At 32.6% G+C, this 21,390-nt stretch overlaps 1 protein-coding gene across 3 annotated transcripts in view; it reads left to right on the top strand.

Annotated features, from left to right (window-relative positions):
• FSTL5 (follistatin like 5) overlaps positions 1-21,390 on the top strand; it is a 781,763-nt gene that overhangs the window by 685,144 nt on the left and 75,229 nt on the right. For all 3 annotated transcript variants that reach the window (XM_053216758.1, XM_053216759.1, XM_027068355.2), the window contains exons 12-13: positions 40-158; positions 20,053-20,202. In XM_053216758.1, coding sequence (XP_053072733.1) covers positions 40-158; positions 20,053-20,202 — 269 coding nt within the window. The remainder of the gene's footprint in view (positions 1-39; positions 159-20,052; positions 20,203-21,390) is intronic.

A 21,390-nucleotide genomic window follows, 5' to 3' on the forward strand; every position in this document is an offset into this window, starting at 1 on the left:
ATTTTATTTTGAACTTCTGAATGTGTTTTTCTTCCTAAGGTCTGGGAATTGGGAACATGTTCTATGTTTTTTATGAAGATGGAATCAAAGTGATACAACCCATAGAATGTGAATTTCAGAGGCACATTAAGCCTAGTGAAAAGCTCCTTGGATTTCAGGCAAGTATTTAAAAACTTCCTATGCAGTTTTATGCAGCAGATTTGTTAAGTAGAATTATATTTTGAAAACACAATGAAATCCATGCGTGTATGAGAAGTTTGGGGAGGAAAATATTAAAACTGTGAGACAGGCTGATATTCTATGCAGGTTTTATACTTGAGAAGGAAAAATAATATGTTGTATATTCCTAATTACTTGCTCTAATTAAAATAAAGGCAATAGAAGTGAAACGTGTAGAATGAACACATCATAATAACTTTACCTGCTCCTTAATTTAGAATGTCTCCCATCTGGGTAGGCAATGGTTATTTAACAAAATAAAAGAAAATAACATGAAAATAATCTGATGGGAAACTGGGGTATATTAGCTGCTTTATAAATATTGATTCCCCTTTATTTTTCATCTCATTTTTATGAGGTCTCAGTGGAATGAATGCTTTAGATTTATATGGGAAAATATCAATTTTTTTATTTATAAATATGTATCTTACCCTTCTTAGAAAGATTTTTTTCTGTAAAATATTGGTACAGCATTCTGAAAATAAAATAATATCTAACAAAATGGGTATTAATCATACATATTAGGGATTACATTTTTATGAGATGATAAATATAATTATGTTTACATTGTCATAGCTCTATATATATCTCCACATAAACATGTATACACCAAAATATGTAAGATTAAAGGTATCTATGTTATTTATGTGTTCCCACACAAGTTTGGACATGCACCAAACGCCCCAAATAAGTTAAAATATTGGTAGACCTAATCATGGATCCTCTCCCAATACTCATTTTAAAGGTTAGCATGGCCATGAGATATGAGTAAAATAAATATTTAATAATTCCATTGTTTAGATTTTTTACTTTCAACTCCTATTTTCAGCGTACCAGTAGCCAGTGTTGTCTTATGTTGATGTATGGAGACAATTCACATCTTATGCACTAAAATGAGAAGAAAAGTATAAGTGGGATAAGATAATTGAGCTTCCCTCCAGCTATCTTATAGGAAAAACACGTCTTATTTTATTTTATTTTTTTAATTTTTAAAATTTATTTTGAGAATAAGAGACAGAGAGAGCCGGGGGGTGGGGGGGGCGGGCAGAGAGTGAGGGGAGATGGAAAATTCCAAGCAGGTTTTCAGTGCAGAACCCAACACAGGGCTCAAACCCATGAACCGTGACCTAAGCCGAAATCAAGAGTTGATGCTGCACCGACTCAACCCTCAGGCACCCCCAAGACCTCTTATTTTAAATGAAGAAAATAATTTAATTCAATATGCCTGTGATTGTTTAAAACAAATGAAACATTTTTTAATTTAAAAATGTTTCGGTTATAAGCTAAATGGAATTATTATTTTTGCTAAGTTATCGTTTAACAAGGAAGAAAACATTTAAAATTACACAAACAATTTTGTTTTGTTTTATAATCATATAATGTCAATACTAAGTCCATTCTGAGTAAGGCATATATGTGTGTGTAAATAAATAAAGACATATAGGAAAATATAAATATTTGCTTGTGATAAAGCAAATCATGCAGTTTAATACCACATTCATATTTTCATAAAAGCATTATGGATGAAAATTCTGGGCTAATACAAAGATAATGTAGCATCAAAATGATTTAAATCAAAGCAAAATAATTTTGTAGGAGAGTATATCTCTGATTCCTACAGGACCAGCAGTTTTGTAGCTAACTGACACAGATGTGTTTGTCATATCACAGAATTTGAAACTTCGGCGACTAACAGCAATAAGATAATCTGTGATATCCATAATTTTTATCTCAAAACCATCACCTCCTGAATTTGATCTGCAAATTTAGAGACAAAGAATTTTCTTCTTACATTACAAGTGTGCTATTTCAGAGTATCAGTAAATGGTTTAATGCAATTTAGTTGAATGCAAGTCTTAAGAATATCTTTTTTTAGAATGTGTTTTGATGGCTCTGGATGAGTTAATTTAATTATTGGGAACCCCCAAAATGTGTATGTTTGAAATTTATGACCTTTCTATTGCTTTGAATGTTGACATTAAAATACCAAAACATTTCAGCTGACCAATATATTTTTTATTTTATATTATTTTTTTATATCTGTTTGATGTTTATGTATTTTGGAGACAGACGCAGAGTGCAAATGGGGAAGGGTAGAGAGAGAGATACAGAATCAGAAGCAGGCTCCAGGCTCAGCTGTCAGCACAGAGCCCAATGTGGGGCTCAACCTACGAACTGTGAGATCACAACCTGAGACAAAGTTGGAGGCTTAACTGACCTAGCCACCCAGGCGCCTCTGACCAATATATTTTTTAAAGCACTAAGAGTAATAGAGAGAATTGTTAATTGGCTAAAACTATGTCTTGCTTATAACTGTTAAATGCAGAATATAAAAGTATTCAATGAATACCAAAAAGAAAGACACATTTCTTATGTGATTATTATAGTCCATATATATGAAATAAAGAGTACAGTAAATAAATTTTTATTTCATATTGTTCTGTTACTTTTTTATTCCTTAGTGTGAGATAAACTTAAATAATTGGTATATATACACAGGCACTTTCATGATATACAAGTATACAGAGGTAGAAGTAAGAAGAAATTGATCATGTTAAGTTTTGAGAATAAAAGCTCACGCAAAGCTATTTTGTTTTGTGTTTAAACACAAGAGAGATACCAATTTCAGAGTGTGTAAGCTATTTGGTGCTACATTTCTAGATTTTCATTTCTAATTATAAAATAATTTCCTGAGCAAATTGTTGCGTATTATGTGAGAAACAGAACCAATATAATTAATACCTGTATCTCTTTATTCTGACTCTATCTCTATATTTATCTCTATCCTTATCTCTGTCTATCTCTATCTCTGTCTTTATCCCCGATCTTTTTATTTTGTGGAATTGTCTCAGGTGATGGTAGGAGGGTTAGCAAGTCTGAAAACCCTAGGGCAGGACAGCCAACAGGAAATTCAGGTAAGAGTGAATATTGGGATGCTATATATAGTCTGGAGTCTGAAATCCAGATGAAGCCAATAGACGGCAACTCAGACACAAAATGGTATTGAAGTCTTGAGTCTGAAATATGTACGCAGACTAGAAACTCAAGCAGATTTCCATGGGGAAGGCTTGAGGCGGAATTCCTTCTTCTATGGAAAACTCATTCTTAAATCTTAAGGCCTTCAATTGATTGCACGAGGACCACTCACATTATGGGAGGTGATCTGTTTTCCTTAAAGAACAATTATAAATGTTAATCACCTTTAAACAACTTAATAGCAACAAATAGACTGGTGTTGCCCAAACAGCTAGGTGCCATAGTCTAGTAATAACCCAGTTAACATACAAAATTAACCATCACATCTTACTATCTCTTAGTCAAGGGACTTATTAAATCCGTGTTTGTATACCCAATATTAGTACAGTGTTTTACCCATGGCAGGTAATCAAGCAACATTTGTTAAATGAATTTCATAAAAATTCCATTGTTTAGACAGTTGGGCTATTCATTCTTTTATGCATTCTTTAAGTCTAAACATGTATACATCTAATTTCTTCCTCACCTTAATATTGTTCCTTACTTCAGTTCCCAGAAAACAGTGTTCTTTTAATGTGTTTGTGAAAAAAATGTTTCATAGAATAATTTATCAATGAATTGTTTCAGGGTACATATAACCTCATGTGTCTATTAATTCAGGATCACGTAGTCAAAATATACTGTGCAGATAAGTTGTAGAAGATAGTTTGGAGTTCTACTACAGAAAAAAAAAAGCTGGTTCTTTGGGAATTTAGAAGATAAATCTCTTGAGTAAGAGTAATGAGTCTTTTGGAGCTTTTTTTTCTTCCATGAAAGGATTAAACATAAATATAACATTTATCAAGTCATTGTTGGTATTAAGAGAATGGAAGCACAATTTCCAATATAACTCATTAACTAGTAACATTAAGATGAAAACTGAAATATTGCGAATATAGAATTTTCCATCAAATCTCTCAGAAGATGCCATTTTCTTGCTTTAAATAAAAATTCAATTTTGGTGCAATGTCAGATTACATCGGGTTTCAGCTTTTGATAGCTGGTCAGGATTCATGCAACATGGTTATACTTTCATTCTCTTTCTTTTTTTCTTTTTTGTTACATAGCCTTACTAGATGATTTTTGCTATATTTATCATAGTTGTACACATGATTTCATCTCGTCCCCCACAGTATGAACTTCAAGCAAATAGAATTCTAACCCACACTTATGAATTCAGAATGCAAACTGAAATCGGTTGGAAAAATGTGTAAATTACAGGCTCAAGGATGACAGGATTTTCCAAGATTACCAACCTTTTCACTCTTATGGTTTTCAACTATTTTGTCATCTGTACTCCTTAATACTTTTTAAATTCCATTACTTCTGTGTTTGCTTATTATAGATCTAGCTGTGGTTCCTCACACATACCATGGTGTTACTTATTCTTTCATCGACCCTAGAAGAGCTCAGATGAAAATCACATATATTTTATCCTGCATGGGTCTTATATTTTGAGACACGAAGGTTTAATTACTGGGTTTAATGATAATTAAAATGGTGCTTAACTGCAGAGGAACATACTTTCTACAAGAAGTCTGATATGTATCACCTCTAAAATGCCTGTTTTCTAGGTCTGAAATTCCCATCTATGAAAATTACTTTACTTTTATGAATAAATACTATTAGTACTCTATTGAAATGGAATTGGTATATAGGAACAGATTATCTATAGCATTCAGAATATTTAGATATTAAGAAATTGATGCTGAAATTAGAAATAGGGAAACATAGCAGGTGCACATTTCTTTCTCCGTTGGTGTTATCTCTGGCCTCAAGCACTGCTGCCTTCAGGGCATTTATCCGTTCCATTAGTTACACCTCCAAATTTTCCTTTTCAGCGTTTCTTTCTGGTTCTAACCCAATTACTACTTCTCCAAACTCTGTCCACAAAAATATTTGTTAAATCATCAGCTCCTTTATATGATGCAGACCATTCATTTCCCCACGAAGCCATTGAGCATCCTTTTGAATTCAAGGGCACTGTAGACTTCAGAAAGAAATGTTTCTCCATTTATTCTTTTCTCAATGGGCCTCCATTCAAACATGGCTTATAGTGAAAAGAGTTCTAGAATGCTGAAGATTTAAGCTTTTCTCCCTTTGTGGTTGCAGTGATGTCCTGCAAAGAGCTTCTTATAGAAAGTAATACAAACTACCTCTATTTCTTAGTAGATTCCTCTGTAGATGTTAAAAGAAGTAAATATATGAACTCTTTGAAACCCTAGACTTAAAGAGGCCTTCTAATTGTCCAATAAAAATCACATTATTTTAAAAAATCTTGTATTGTGCTTCTATTAGACTGTAAGTATGTAAGCCTAACATTGGGAGAACAACAGTGGGAAACATGTAAATTGTGCAATAACATTTTAGTGGAGTTGAATAGCAGGTGACTTTATCTAAGAAAGCAGATTAAGTCTCCTTCAAGAATTACTAATGAGAACCAGCCAAGTTACCTGGATAAATATGACCAAAATGATATATGTATCTTAGACAATCATTTGCCATCATTATGGAACATTTTATTCAGAAGAAATAAGAACTCATTATAATATAAAGTACATTCTATGCACTTCAGAAAGAAATGAGTTCATAGCAATTTAATTTTCTCAATGGAAATTTCCTAAGGATAAAATTGAAGAGTTTTGTAAGAAATTATTCAGGAGTTCCTGGGTGGCTCAGGTGGTTAAGCGTCCAACTCTTGATATTGGCTCAGGTCACGATCTCATGGTTGTGAGATGGAGTCCTTTGTTGGACTCTGCACTGGGCATGGAGCCTGCTTGGGATTTCCTCTCTCTCTCTTTCTCTCTCTGTATCCCCCACATGTGTGCTCTCTCCCTCTTTCTCAAAATTAATAAAAACTTAAACTATTTAAAAATTATTAAGACAAATGTCTTTAAACATGAAACCTTTTTACTTGAGATTTATGAAATCACATAAATATGTCTTTTACAGATTTTAAACTATAGTTCTGGCCTAAGATTTAATTTTATTCACAAGAAAGGTACCTATTCTTTATTTTATTTTTATTTTTATTATTTTTATTTTTACTTTCCCAAAGGAATGATTTGCATGGTAAAATAAAATGATGCAAAAAAAGCTTAGAGAAAAAGTAGTCTTTTTTTTTTCTTCATGCTTCCCTATTCCCAGTCCCACTGCATGGAATCAATTTCATTTACTCACTTTAAGGAGTGTGCAGTATCTCTTGAATTATGAATTAGATATTTCCTGTTGGTGTTTCTTTATGAACGATGACAATTTTGCTCACATAATTCCTAACATTTCTCTCTCTGAATATGTTGAACATTATGTAATTATGTGGATAATTACACAATTATGTGGATTAGATTTAAAATTTTAATGGTTTGTTTAAATCTTACTTCTTATTTTTCTTGAAATTTCCTAAAATTTCTATGTAACTTTAATTTCCCAAGTTCTTGCTTGATATTTTATTGTTTACATTTTATGCTTCAAACATAGTTGTCAAAGTTGCAACTTAATACCAAAAGCTAGTCATTTTCTCTAATATCATTTTCATATTTCAGATAGGTCATAAATCTCAGTTTGAATAATTTGAGAGGTGGTGTAGGAGGAAAAACAATACAGTAAATTAATGTCCTCAATTTTATTTTATTAAGTGTTTGAATTGTGAAGAATTAAAAATATTGCTGAAAGCACTTAGAGAGACAGTATGCATTTCTTTATATACTTATTATATAATGATTTTATATGTTTCCTACACGGAAATTGGAGATACAACTATATAATAAGAATTAAAAGAAGACAAAACTTAAAGCTCAAATTATTGTTTATCTCTTAACTATTTTAGCTACTAATTTATTGCCTATTAAAACTCCTTTTTCTTTATAATTTAGTAATTTTTCTTCAAGACTTTATTAAAGCAGTTTTAGACAACATGTTACAGATTGCTCAGTAAATTAAAGACAAACCCAAAGCACACCTAGGGCTTGCCAAACAGCATGGCAATCATTCCATTCCCTTTTTAAATCTCATCTCTGAAGTGCTAAAGAAAATGGAACACGAGCCACTATGGAGGGGCTTAACTACTGGCAGTCTAAGTTGCCTGAAATCACCGCCAAAGTGCTTCTCGTTTCAAGAACTGGATCCATTTACAGGTCTATCTTACGTGTACTTCCTTCCATCCTGAAAAAGACCACAGCAGTCGCTCCTATCTCATTTCTATTTTAAGATGAAAAACGTACTCCTATGATAAGAGTAGAAGAAAACGAGCTTAGTATATTTAAAAACCTATACACTAGTACCATTTTCATTGAAAAATAGTAACTTTTAATGAGTAAGTCATGGGGGTAAAAGAGGCAGCAGAGGGAATATAGTCAATGGTATCAGAATAGCATTGTGTGGTCACAGATAGTAGATCCACTTGTGGTGAGCACAGCAGAAAGTATGGACATTTCGAGTCAGGGCATTGTCCACCTGATGCTACAGTAACACTGTGTATCCATTGACTTCAATTAAAAAAAAAGGAACTCTTTAATGTATAATTTGCAGCATATAGTTATCTACTAATATAATTTCATAAACATTTACTTTACTGTTGATTGCTCCCTGTTGAAATTATTTAGAAAAATTAGAAATGTAATAAAATAATAGCATATCGGATTAGGTGATCTGTACACATTGAAATATTTTTAAATGTTTATATTTGAGAGAGAGAGGGAGACAGATCACACATGGGGGAGGGGCAGAGAGAAAGGGAGACACAGAATCAGAAGCAGCCTCCAGGCTCTGAGCTGTCAGCACAGAGCCTGACATGCGGCTCGAACCCAAGAACTTCAAGATCATGACCTGAGACAAAATCAGACGCTCAACCAACTGAGCTACCCAGTCGCCCCATTCTGCATACATTTTGAAGGATTCACATAGAACTAACTTACAGAGGCAGTTTTGGTGAATTCTCACTGAATACTGTCTTTATGTTATCACCCAAGAAGTTTTTTGAACTGGAGAGTGTGGCAGAACTCTTATGTAATTCAGTAGTAAAAAGGAGACAAGACAAAATATAGTTCTGTAGGAAATATAATAAAGAAAATGTACTTTTGGTTTGTATCCCCTTATAAAGAAGGTTGGTGCAGAGATAAATTATTTTAAAATAACATTTATTTCTAAAGGTTTACAAAATATAACTTAAAAATGGGCCTATTTTCATGGTTTTTCTTTAACTGATATAAACAAAGCAAAATACATAAGTGCATAAATTATTTGACCAATATCCTTTCACTGCATACCTATAAGAAATAGAATGTAAAGTCATTTGCAATAATATTTAAACAGTAAATAGTATAACACGTGCTAAAATAATTTTTAAAGACTGTTGACCTAAAAGGTAAAATGTAATGGTATTCAATGTAGGCATCCTGATGTGGGACAAGTTTATGTGTGCATTACAGTAAAGTTGAAAAATAGAAATGCATATAGTTATCCTATAAATAGCTTTATAATTTTTGAAGATAAATCTATCACCCTTCAGAATAATTTGCTTCAGTAAATAGTAGTCTTGCAAAAATGATCACGCCTGTCTTCCACATAAGGCACTTCTGTGCTAGACAATATGGAAAGATGGAAGGACTCGATCAAAATGACATGTCGCCATCTGCATTGTGAGATTATGTGCTGCAAAAAAAGTTCAATTCCTAAATGATATTACACTCTATTGAAACAAGTGTAGATAGTTCAACAAGTATAAATTAGTTCTATTTATGCTTTCTTTTTCAATTTATACTTTTATGTCAACATTTTTAAAATTTTTTTAATGTTTTTATTTATTTTTGAAATAAAGAGAGAGACAGAGAACAAGCAGGGGAGGGACAGGGAGAGAGGGAGACCCAGAATCTGAAGCAGGCTCCAGGCTGTCAGCACAGAGCCCGATGCGGGGCTCAAACTCACAAGCTTTGAGATCATGACTTGAGCCAAAGTCAGATGCTGAACCAACTGAGCCACCCAGGGACTCCTTTGTCAACATTTTTTAAAAATAGTTACAAGGCAAAGTAAGCAATTCACAAGGACAGATTACATATGTATATTTAAAAAAGATAATCACTAAAACCCATCTTGATCCTAAACTAATGTTTTGAAACAAAAAATTGAAAAATGGGCATTATCAAATTGCATGTGTCACTACTAAAAAAAAGAAAAGAGAGAGAGATGAACATTTAAAGGAGGAAAGGACACCTTAGAACCTTAGATTGTGTTTGATATCCCATCTCATTTAAATTGTTTAGCTCTTTCCTTAAAAGTTTAACTTCGATTCATCTATATCCTGTGGACTTTCACGATAAGAAATAACTTAATGTTCTCCATTTTAATAGAAGAATTTCAAAGCATTAAGGTAAATAATCCAAACTGCTGCATTTACAATGTCTTCTAAAAACCAGCAATTTTATTTTGACAGATCGCACTTCTCCATGCTCCTATCATATTACTTAAAGCAATTATAGATTTTGAAATAAATAATACCTGTGAAGTGGATAATCAGGAAGGCAAAGGAAATGAACTCCTTAATTTGTACTGACGTTAAAAAAATGTAAGTTTAGTTTTGGGAGCTGTGTTTTAAAGGGACATTAACAAATTTTCTTTAACATTGGAAGGACTTTTATGTAAAGTTTAGGAGAGAATATATTGCTTCAAAATGGAAGAACTAAATCAAATGATGGAAAGCTATAAGGAGACAGATCTATGCTCTCAAGCCAAAATTTAAAAGTGTACATTATAAAGAAGCCTCCCTTTTTTCTAAATTAAAAAGAAAGAAAGAAAAAAAAATACTAGATATCCAGCTGTCATAAAAATTGTAAAATTGTGGAATGGAAATGTGTATATTTGGCATTTAAACAAATATTTTATTCATCTTTTTAATAATGAATCTACTAATCGGTAGTTGGAAAGGACAATTTGAACAAGTATTCTCTATTTCCCCTTAAAGACACTCAAGTACAGAGGTGCCTGGGTGGCTCACTTGGTTAAGTGTCTGACTTCAGTTCAGGTCATGATCTCAGTTTGTGGGTTCAAGCCCTGTGTCAGGCTCTGTACTGACAGCTGTAGCCTGCTTTAGATTCTGTGTCTCCCTCTCTCTCTGCTCCTCCCCCACTCACATTCTGTCTCACTCTCAGAAATAAAATACAAACATTGAAACTTTTTTTTAACAAAAAAATTAAAAGAAATTGTAAAATGTATTTGAAAGAAGTAAGCCCCATTTCCCATGATATTGATTAGTGTTCATAATGATGTCACTATTATAATGAGTTTTTCATTATTTTAAAGAAAAGTTTACACACTATAGCCCAGCTTGGTTGCTTTCATTCATTCTTTCTTTCTTTTCTTGTTTCTTCTTTTCTTGTTTTTCTTTTCCTTTCCTCCCTCCTCCCTTCTCTTCTCTACTCTCCTCTCCTCTCTTCTATTCGTTTTCTGGTCACTTAACTTCATGTGTTATCTGGTAAGGAAAAAAAATTGTTAATCTTATTTTTTTCCCTCTAGCTCACCATTTACTAATTGTGCATTGTAAAACAAAGTCAGGAAAAACTATTTTTGCTCCTATACAAATCAAAACTTCATTATGTTAGGGAACAAAATTCAACATAACTAATAATTTAATTTCAACTATCCCCACTACTATTTAATCAAACTATCCACCATAAAACATATTGGCCCATATAATTTATACTTTCTGATATTGATCATAATTGTTCAATTTCTTTAGTGCTTGATATCAGCTTTTGATTCAACTTTTTTGCCAAACTCCATTTACTGGTTCTTCAAGCTAACTTTAAACCGTCAGTTTTTATATGTAATTTGGTCTCCCGTTATTCAAATGTATGCCTTTCCCAACAGACATTAAGTTCCTGCCCCTGGGATTCTCAGTGCCTACTGGCATCTGGACCAAGCCCTAGCCAGATTTCAGTTCTTTTACAAGAACCAAGAGAACCAAGACACAAACCATCTAGTCCTACATTTACAAAAGGTCTACAGTTTTCTTCTCTTATGAAGTCATTTGAAGTTTCATACTTTAAAAAAAATTTTTTTTTGATTAGTGATTCTTACCTAATGCAATATTTTTATAAACTGGGTAAAATATTTTCCATTTAAGCAGAATAGAAATAATTCAGAAAACTTTGGATTTTTTTTCTTTTTTGAAAACAGTTGGCAAAATTTTAATTTCATGTCTTCAACCTACAGATGAAATGTGACAGGTGAAGTGATTTGCTCAATGTCACAGAACTTCCAAATGATAAAGGGAAAAAAATCTCTTGAATAATTCTATCTATGCATCAACTATTCCATACTTAAAGTAACTCTCTGAAATTCTTAAATATTCACAGTGACTTCTCTCCAAAGCACTATGAAAAAGTGAAAAAAAATCGTATGCAAAATATGTAGACTATTTTAGTTTCATGAAATATAACCCATAGGAAATTTTCTATATGAAAATAGCAGGTAACATTATGGATCACTTAACCTTTTCAAGCATTATTTTATTTAATGTACATAATAATCCTATGTGATACATAATATTGTTATACCACTGAGATAAACAAGGGCCAAGAAGAATATTTACACAGTTAATATAAGTGTATTACCTCTAGGTCTGGTTGACCTCAAAGTCTATTTTCAAAACCTCTCTAATTCACTGTCTCTAAAGAGATACTGATTCTCAATTTATAACTGTAATGTTATCAGCTCCATTTTTATTGTAACACTAAAAAACATAAATACATCCTTTTTATATTAAAAGAAAGGATGGAAATTTTTGTAATGCGGTCTTTGTACTTTTAATATACTAGAATCAAAATCATGCTATATGACAGTTTTCTAAGGCCAAATTAAGGCAAATGACCTCCTACATTTCTCTGACTACCTGTGCTTTGACTAGTATGAACTAGACTGTTTATGACACTTTAATAAATGAAATGGCAAATAGAATTAGATAAATTGAATATACATAATTATAGAAAAAGTTGTATTGCTCAGGTTATAAATAGTGATTTCAATTAAAAATTGATAAAAGTACTTAAACTTCATGGCCTTTCTTTTTAAAAAGTGGTCCAACAGGGAGATAACCATTGATATTAATTTAAATTAATACATTTTTGTAAGATCTCTTTTTTTTAATATCACTAAGCAAGATCAACAGAATACATTATATTCAGTGTATTAAAAAAAAAAAGCTTAACCTTGATTATAGATATTTTCATGTTATGAAAACTATCCTAGGAATCCCAACCTAAACAGTACAAAAGAACCTTTGTTTCATTTGTCTTGATTCATGATAAACTGAACAAATCCTCTTTGGAAATAATTATTTACAGTCTACTGATAAAGTGAACACTATTTTTTCAAGTATTTTATTATTCACTTTTCTATATATCTCAGTTGACTCAGATGATGACAATCGGGATTTTAAAAAAAAGCTCAAATCAATGCTTCTTAAACTATTTGTGGGGGGAAAGAATCACTTTGATTTTTGTTCAATTTTTCTTTTTTTTTTTTTTTTTTAACCAGTAGGTATTTTTCATCCCAAGAAATCCTCCAGGCAACTTTGACACACCCAGACTGGTCTAAACTCTGTTTAAAGAGATAAGTCTACTAGTCATATGAGCACATGGCTATTATGGCAATGCCAAATTGCTGCAAAAGATTACAAATATATTTTAAACATATATTTACTGAAGAAATATTGTATCTTTGCTATTACGTTTGGAAAATGTAAAAATATAGGAATAGCAAAGGCTAACATTTTAATTAAGATGATAGTACATGGTTATATGCCAAACTATGTGATACAAAATATAAAAGCTATGGAAGTTGAGACAAGAAGGAAATCAGTAAGACCCATAGTAGTTAGGGATAAGTTCACTGGAAATATTAAAAATATGACTGCCAAATGTAGATTGAAAAGAATTTGATTAATACAAGGTATGGTGTGCTTTTTAGTAGCTATGGAAAATCATTGGTGTTTATGAAGTTTTGGTGAGAATATTCTAGGTAGGGAACAGACTGTTTATTGCAGGTAAATGAAGATTACAGTTACACATTTTCAGTAAGATTTTTAAAATTTCTTTCTTTCATTTTTTTTTCTATTTGCAAGGTCCCTCAACTCCCCACAATTCTTAATTACTGCCAGGGGAGGCAACTCTCTTGCCAGTCTTAGGAACATGACTGGTAGAGAAGCAGAAAAATTAAACAATGCAGAACTACTAAAATCAATTTATTTTTAATAACTAGTGACCACATCAGCAAGAGAACCAGGTCTGCAATATATCTATAAATTTTCACACTTAAATGCTACATGTTGATCAAAACGTCAAATTCTCTTTCTCTCATTCTTTGACTTAATACAAAATTCTAGTAGTTCAGTGCTTACCTAAGAGTGTCTATATACCACCCTTGGGTGAATCCAATGCCTAAATTTGGTATATCCATCTTAGATCACCTTATATGTTACATGCTTATTTCTGCCTTTTTAATAATATTTTATTATAATATAATATAATGCCGGTATATTTTTATTCACAGCTCTGTATGTTACATGACGCCTTTATAATCCAAATTATGCAAAAGATCAGATATCTACTTTTCTGTATCTACTTTTCAGAGAATTCTAACCTATTTGTATTTAATTAGCTTGCCTTTTGTGTTTTGTTTCCTTTGCTCCTAGTCCTGACATTCCTTAGATTATTGTCTACTTTTAAACAAGATATTTTACATATCAACTATACTTACATTTGTATGTGGGCCTACACATGATTATTATTGTTAATTTTACTCTGTTATTTTGCTACTCAATAGCCTTTCTTTTATTTTATAAAATTACTTAGTTTTTTAAAGTTTCCAAATATAAAACAAACCTTATTATCTATCTCTAGATGGATAAGGTTTATCTTTCTATACCATCTGTGTATTTCTCCTTCTCTCTCATATATCTCCCTATCTATCATCTATCTGTAATTTACCTATGTGTGTTCATGTATGTGTATTTCACCCTTTTTATTTTCTATTTAGTTTTGAATCACCTTTAATATAGTACACATTTTTTTATTATTATGGCGGTATTTCAAGTTGTTCATTTAACAGATTTTTTTTTTCTGTAAAGAGACTGATAATAGAAGGCCTGGTGGTTGGCAAGGCCACAGATTAATTTCTTTGTGTCATCTGACCATAATTACAATAAAGCAATAAGAATGAATGCACTCTGAGAAGAATTTAATGTAAAGGAAATAAAGCAGAAAACCAAGGTCTGAGGCTTACCTTTTCTGAAATCATAATTAAGGAACATAAGATAAAGAAGTCACTATAGACAGAACTTAATAGGATTTAAATAATAACTAAGATAGGGTTATATCCAAGAATGAGATCAACAACATTTTATTCTACAGAGGTTCAGATAGTAAATATCTTAGGCTTTCCAGTCCACATGATCTTTTTGTCTGCTATTATAGCATGAAAACAGTCATAGACAATATTTAAATAAATGGATGTGGCTGTGTTCTAATAAACCTTTATGCAAATTTGAATCTCATATAATGTTTACATGTCACAAAATAGTATTCTTCTTTTATTGTCAACCACTAAAAAATGCAAAAAAAAAAAAATGTTCTTAGCTGTTGGGCCACACACCAGAGTAGGAAATGGTATGAATTTGGGCAGTCCCTATCAAAATAACACCAGCATTCTTCTCAGAGCTAGAACAAACAATCTTAAAATTTGTATGGAACCAGAAAAGACCCTGAATAACCAAAACAATCTTGAAAAAGAAAACCAAAGCTGGAGCATCACAATCCCGGATTTCAGGTGGTATTACAAAGCTGTAATCATCAAGACAGTATGGTTCTGGCGTAGAAACAGACACTCAGATTAATGGGACAGAATAGAGAACCCAGAAATGGACCCACAAATGTATGGCCAACTAATCTGTGACAAAGCAGGAAAGAATATCCATTGGAATAAAGACAGTCTCTTCAGCAAATGGTGCTGGGAAAACTGGACAGCAACACGTAGAAAAAAATGAACCTGGATCACCTTCTTATACCATACACAAAAATAAACTCAAAATGGATGAAATACCTAAATGTAAAACAGGAAGCCATCAAAATCCTCGAGGAGAAAGCAGGCAAAAACCTCTTTGACCTTGGCCGCAGCAACTTCTGACTCAACACATTTCCGGAGGCAAGGGAAACAAAAGCAAAAATGAACTATTGGGACCTCATCAAAATAAAAAGCTTCTGCACAGTGAAGGAAACAATCAGGAAAACTAAAAGGCAACTGACAGAATGGGAGAAGATATTTGCAAATGACAAATCAGATAAAGGGTTAGTATGTAAAATCTATAAAGAACTTATCAAACTCAACACCCAAAAAACAAATAATCCAGTGAAGAAATGGGCAAAGGCATGAATATACACTTCTCCAAAGGAGACATCCAGATGGCCAACTGACACATGAAAAAATGCTCAACATCATTCATCGTCAGAGAAATACAAATCAAAACCACAATATCACTTCACACCTGTCAGAATGGCTATAATTAACAGATGTTGGCGAGGATGCGGAGAAAGAGGATCTCTTTTGCACTGCTGATGGGAATGCAAACTGTTGCAGCCACTCTGAAAAACAGTATGGAGATTCCTCAAAAAATTAAAAATAGAAGTACTCTGTGACTCAGCAATTGCACTACTAGGTATTTATCCAAGGGATATGGGTGTGCTGTTTTGAAGGGGCACATGCACCCCAATGTTTATAGCAGTACTATCAACAGTAGCCAAAGTATGGAAAGACCCCAAACATCCATCGACAGATAAGTAGATAAAGAAGATGTGGTATATATACAAACAATAGACTATTACTCAGCAATCAAAAAGAATGAACTCTTGCCATTTGCAAATACATGGATGGAACTAGAGGGTATTATGCTAAGCGAAATTAGTCAAAAACAAATACCATATGACTTCACTCATATGAGAAATAAGATACAAAACAGATGAACATAGGGAAGGGAAGAAAAATAATATAAAAACAGGGAGAGGGACAAAGCATAAGAGACTTAAATATAGCGAACAAACAGTGGGTTGCTGGAGGAGCTGTGAGAGGGAGGATGGGCTAAATGGGTAAGGGGCATTAAGGAATCTACTCCTGAAATAATTTTTTGCCGATCTTCGCCTTACTTGAATGAAAGAACATTTTAGGAAGAATCAGTGTCTGAATAGCCAAATGCATCAGAATTTATGAGCAATTTGAGAGCAGGCGTTCTCTTCTATTCATGATTTTGTTTCCAAACATAGTTTTGTACAATATCTCTCACATAATATGAACTCAATAAATGCTTCCCGACAAAAAGTAAAGAATAATGATTGGAAATTCTGAGGCCACTGGTGATCTTTCCTCTTTTTAAAGAGCTAGGATGATGAAAACCTGTCTGAAGTATGAACAATTTATATTGAAAGGTCAAGAAATGGAAGTAAATTTCGAGACAGCTTGTTCAGTGTCTGAAGAGAATTGGATGGATGACTGGAAGGGAAAGATGATGAAATCCAATTAATGTTTTCTTATTCTTTGCTTCTTAAATTACAGAGAATGTTCATGCTTGAATACTTGGAGACATAACTAAAGTTTCAAATGAAATATAGGGCAGATCTTTCTGAAGGCAAAAGACAGGTGGACAAATCTATGATTGGAGAGAAGGATGAGAGGAGGGGATAATGACAGACACTTGCTGAGTTGGATGCAAGGAAAATGGAGGTGCTTATGACAAATAACATTTGTCCTTGCCGTAAATAATGGAAGGCATGTTGAGAGGGGGTGTATGAGGAAGAAGAGGAAGGAGAGGTGGGAATTTAGAAATTTGAGGAAAATGTGTTTTTAATAGAGAGTCAATACAATAAATAAAAATGGCAAAGTATAGAAAACAAATGCATGTATCCATCTATTTGACCTACTTATGTTTAGAAGTCAGGTATCATCAGCACTGTTTTAATTGTTAAATCCAAACTTTCATCATTGCTAGAAACATGTCTTGTTTGCCTTTAAAGTTTTGGAAGAGAATAATGCATAGACAGGAATTGTGTATTATTAAATGTCAAAATGACCCAAAGGGAAATAGATAAGTTCTAATTATGAATTATGAAATGTCTTTTTATTATTGATGCTCATCCTTATTAGTTCTAATATCTTATTAATTCCTTTTACTCTAATGGTGGTATACGTTTCTATAAAAAGTGATTTGATTAAACTTCTCAATGTAATTCCTGACAATTTCCCTAATCCGTATGTATTATCTTAATTTTATTTTGCATCTTTGTTTTTTTTTTTTTTTGAGGTTTTCTTTTCCCTCATTAAATGCCTAAGGCATGTGAAAAAAACATTCCTCTAAAATTCCTATCCCCAGAAATAAATATTAATCTATGTGATCTGAAAAAATAAGAGTGTCGTTGCAAAATGGGACCTAATAGACTCTCATCAGAAATAATGGCATAAAGTGAAGCAAGGAAAACTCAGGGTGGCTGTCAGGAAACTTTTAATGGCTTTGTAAAAATGATTGCGAGGCTGGTCAGGGACATCTTATGGGGACAGCATACAAATAGGAAATAATTCCCAGCAGAGCAGTTTATTTTACTGTTGAATAGTTCTGTAGAAAACAAAGGGGTGGAAATTGCTCCTGGTTCAGCAGTTGTTCCGCTAACAGTGATGTGTCAGGTCACTCACACTTCCTATTATTCTGGCAGATTTTCTTGGTAGCTTTTACACAACAGCAAAGAATTTGTAAACCATTTCCCAAATTCAGAGCCTTTCATCAATCTTAGATCCCACTTTCTTCCCACATCTTCATGCTTCTCAAGTACTTACTTTATATAGTGCTTGATTCTCACAAAATAGGTTCCTGTCAAAGATATTTAATATGCTTCTGAAGAAGCATGTTTGGCATAGAAAATAATGTTTCTATTCAAATTCATTTGATGAATGAAACTATAGTGGGCATGTGCTGAGGACAGATTTCTGCCTTCAGGTTTGTGATGCCCACTTAAGGGTGTCATGGACATGATTCAGGATGAACCCACTGGTAATCATTTTAGAATGACTGCGGTATATTCTATATAATGAAGTTAATTTCATACCTCCAGAACTACCAGAAGCATATATAGGATTTTTTTTTTTTTAGGTTATGTTCTGCAAGCCTGGAACAACCTGTATTGGTTTTGTTTGTTTGTTTTTACTTTTATTTTATTTTTTAAAATCACTCTCATTATATATTCTTGGTGATTTGGCCATACCTGGAAACTTCTGGACTGAATCTTAAAATCTTAAAAACTAGATCTTAAAATCTAGTGGAACTGCCAGATCCTCCCGCAATCAGATCTGAAGTTCTCTAAAGAACAAAAACAGCAGACCACATATTGACCTTCTCATTCCACAGTGCTATGGTTTTTACATTATTTTCTATATGTTATGCAGATAGAAAATCAACCTACTATGTGCTGCCTCAAAAGGATTATATTATTGTGGTATTCATTTTAATTACTAAATGTCACATGTGGTTTATTTCCTGTCAGTATTATCTTTAAATGAAAAGAAATGCTTAGTGGTGATCAGGAAAACCTTGTTAATTTTATTTCATGATTATTAAATACAAATGGTAAATGAAATGTATGATGAAAAAAATTCATTTGAATCAGGGAAGAAGGAGAGTATTCTAGTTTACCTTAAGAGTTACTAACTGGAGTATACAAATCAATAAATTAGACATCAGTAGTCAATGATCATACCAAAATCATAAAACAAATGAAATGCTATAAAGAGTGTTTATCATTACATCATTATCATTATATAAATAAATATCATTACACATACATTTTGTGTATAGCTCAACAAATCTCTCTTCTTAGCAGTTTTCTAAGTGTAGGTAAATTGAGAAAATTACAAACCAAAAAGACCAGTGAATAAAAGAAAAACCTTAAACAAAAAAATGAGCTAAATGACTTTTCTTCCATTTGTGATGTGTCTGCCAGCACTGATCACCAGGGCTTATGTATCCCTTCAACATGCGTTTATTGACAAAATTCAGGAAAGGAGGAACTAGAAGGCATTGTTAACCTCATTTATGGGCATTTAGCACAAGCTATATAATATTCAACCAGAAAGAAGTTGTAGGGTGAAGGGGCAGACAGAATAAAAAGGCTTGGGCAGATTAAAAGATTTTGTAAAATTTGACCTTGATACCAAATTGGAAAATAAAATATAAAATAAGCATTCTGAGTACTTGTTATAATTTTTCTAAGACTCTGATTCTCCATGAATTAGAATTAGAAAACTTTCAATCATTTCCAGTGGATTTGGAGGCTTTTGAAAAGACCATAGAGATGCCATGGGGGCAGCCACAGATGCTGTGATGACCTCTAACTATACTTTGGTGTGGCTTTTAATGTCTGGTAAAGAAGCTTAGGAGTGGGAGACTTGAGAGAAAACATTGAATTTATTATCTATATCTGAAGTTACTGAGTTATGAATTAGGTAGTAACAAATGAAAGGCCAATGTCCTATTAGAAATAAGTAATTAAGGGCTTGATGAAATTTATATTAGAGGGTTATTCACATTGATTTATTTATGCATTTAATGAGCTTAAATGTGCACTATGTATTGTTTTATTTGATTTAACAGACAACTTTATCTCTCTGTGTATGTGTATATTTAACATTTGATGTTGAAAGTAGTAAAGCATCAAATATTAATTTTGCTCCTAATATGTCATACCCATGTTATAATTTAAAATATTCATTTTTCCACTATTTTCTAAATTATAGGATGAAGTATGTCCCAAAGCTGAAGGAGATGAAATTCAGAGGTGTGTGTGGGCCTCAGCTGTTAATGTCAAAGACAAGTTCATTTATGTTGCACAGCCAACTTTGGACAGAGTCCTTATCGTTGATGTGCAGTCCCAAAAAGTTGTTCAGGTATGCATGATCCCTGCTTTTTAAGGTGATCTTTAAAAAAAATGTCCTTTTATGTAATTCTTCACCAGGTAACTTGTACATTGCCATTTGATTGTCTTTGGTAACTTGTTTCATTAATTGGATAACTGGGAACTGTATGCATTTTCTGCAAAGTCTCCTCTCATTCTGCTGCTTGAACTTAATGAATTTAGAAAATAATTAATTTTTCTTATTTTCAGAAATTTGATTCCATAAACACATCATAATACTAACATGACTAGTTCCACAAAAATGAACCTAAGAATTGCTTATTCTGTTTAGAGCAAGAAGAATTCAAATCAGAGGCTAATTAAGGTATTCCTAGTTAATATTCCAGAAACACTATTATCTCTTTATTTTATTCTTAACAAAAGCCAAAATAATAGTAGATTTTATTAGATGATAGTAGTGTAGTAGGTTTTAGTATAGTAGTAAAACAAGTCAATAGGTGCATAGGTCAATGACAGAGAAAAAAATCCTAATAAAAATTATCATGATCATGGTTACAAAAAAAACATTCTGGTTTGAGTCCCCAAACGTTTCATGCTCTGCTCCATCCAAAGTTGTTGAACCTAGGCAATCTGTTTGTATTCCACTGCACAACAGCGAACGGGTTGTACTGGATTTGCTTCTAGGTAGTTTGGTTCCAGTGACAGGGCTCTTGACTCATGATCTATTGCTTGACAGCTCAGAGGAAACAAACTTAAAACAGTTTTATTAGGTATATCTAATAATGGATTAATAATTATACATATCTCAAAGTTATATTTAGAATTAACTCAACTGGGCAGCCTGGGTGGCTGGCTAATGTCATGATATCACAGTTTGTTAATTCAAGCCCAGCGTCGGGCTCTGTGCTGACAGCTCAGAGCCTGGGGCCTGCTTTGTATTCTGTTTCTCCCTCTCTCTCTGGCCCTCCCTGGTCGTGCTCTGTCTTTCTGTCTCTCAGAAATAAATAAACATTAAAAATAAAAAAATAAATAAAAGAATTAACTCAATGCATATAAAGCATTTATAGCAGATCTTGGCATATAGAAGTGCTTTATACCTGTTCATTATCAAAGTTTCTGAGAGACACTATAACCTAACCATTCCTTATATTTAAAGACTTTTTTTTGCATCGATATTGGTTTGAAATTGAATATTGAAGTAGCTATTAGTCCCTCTAAT

The sequence above is a fragment of the Acinonyx jubatus genome, chromosome B1 (genome assembly GCF_027475565.1).
Source record: "Acinonyx jubatus isolate Ajub_Pintada_27869175 chromosome B1, VMU_Ajub_asm_v1.0, whole genome shotgun sequence".
Lineage (NCBI taxonomy): Eukaryota > Metazoa > Chordata > Mammalia > Carnivora > Felidae > Acinonyx > Acinonyx jubatus.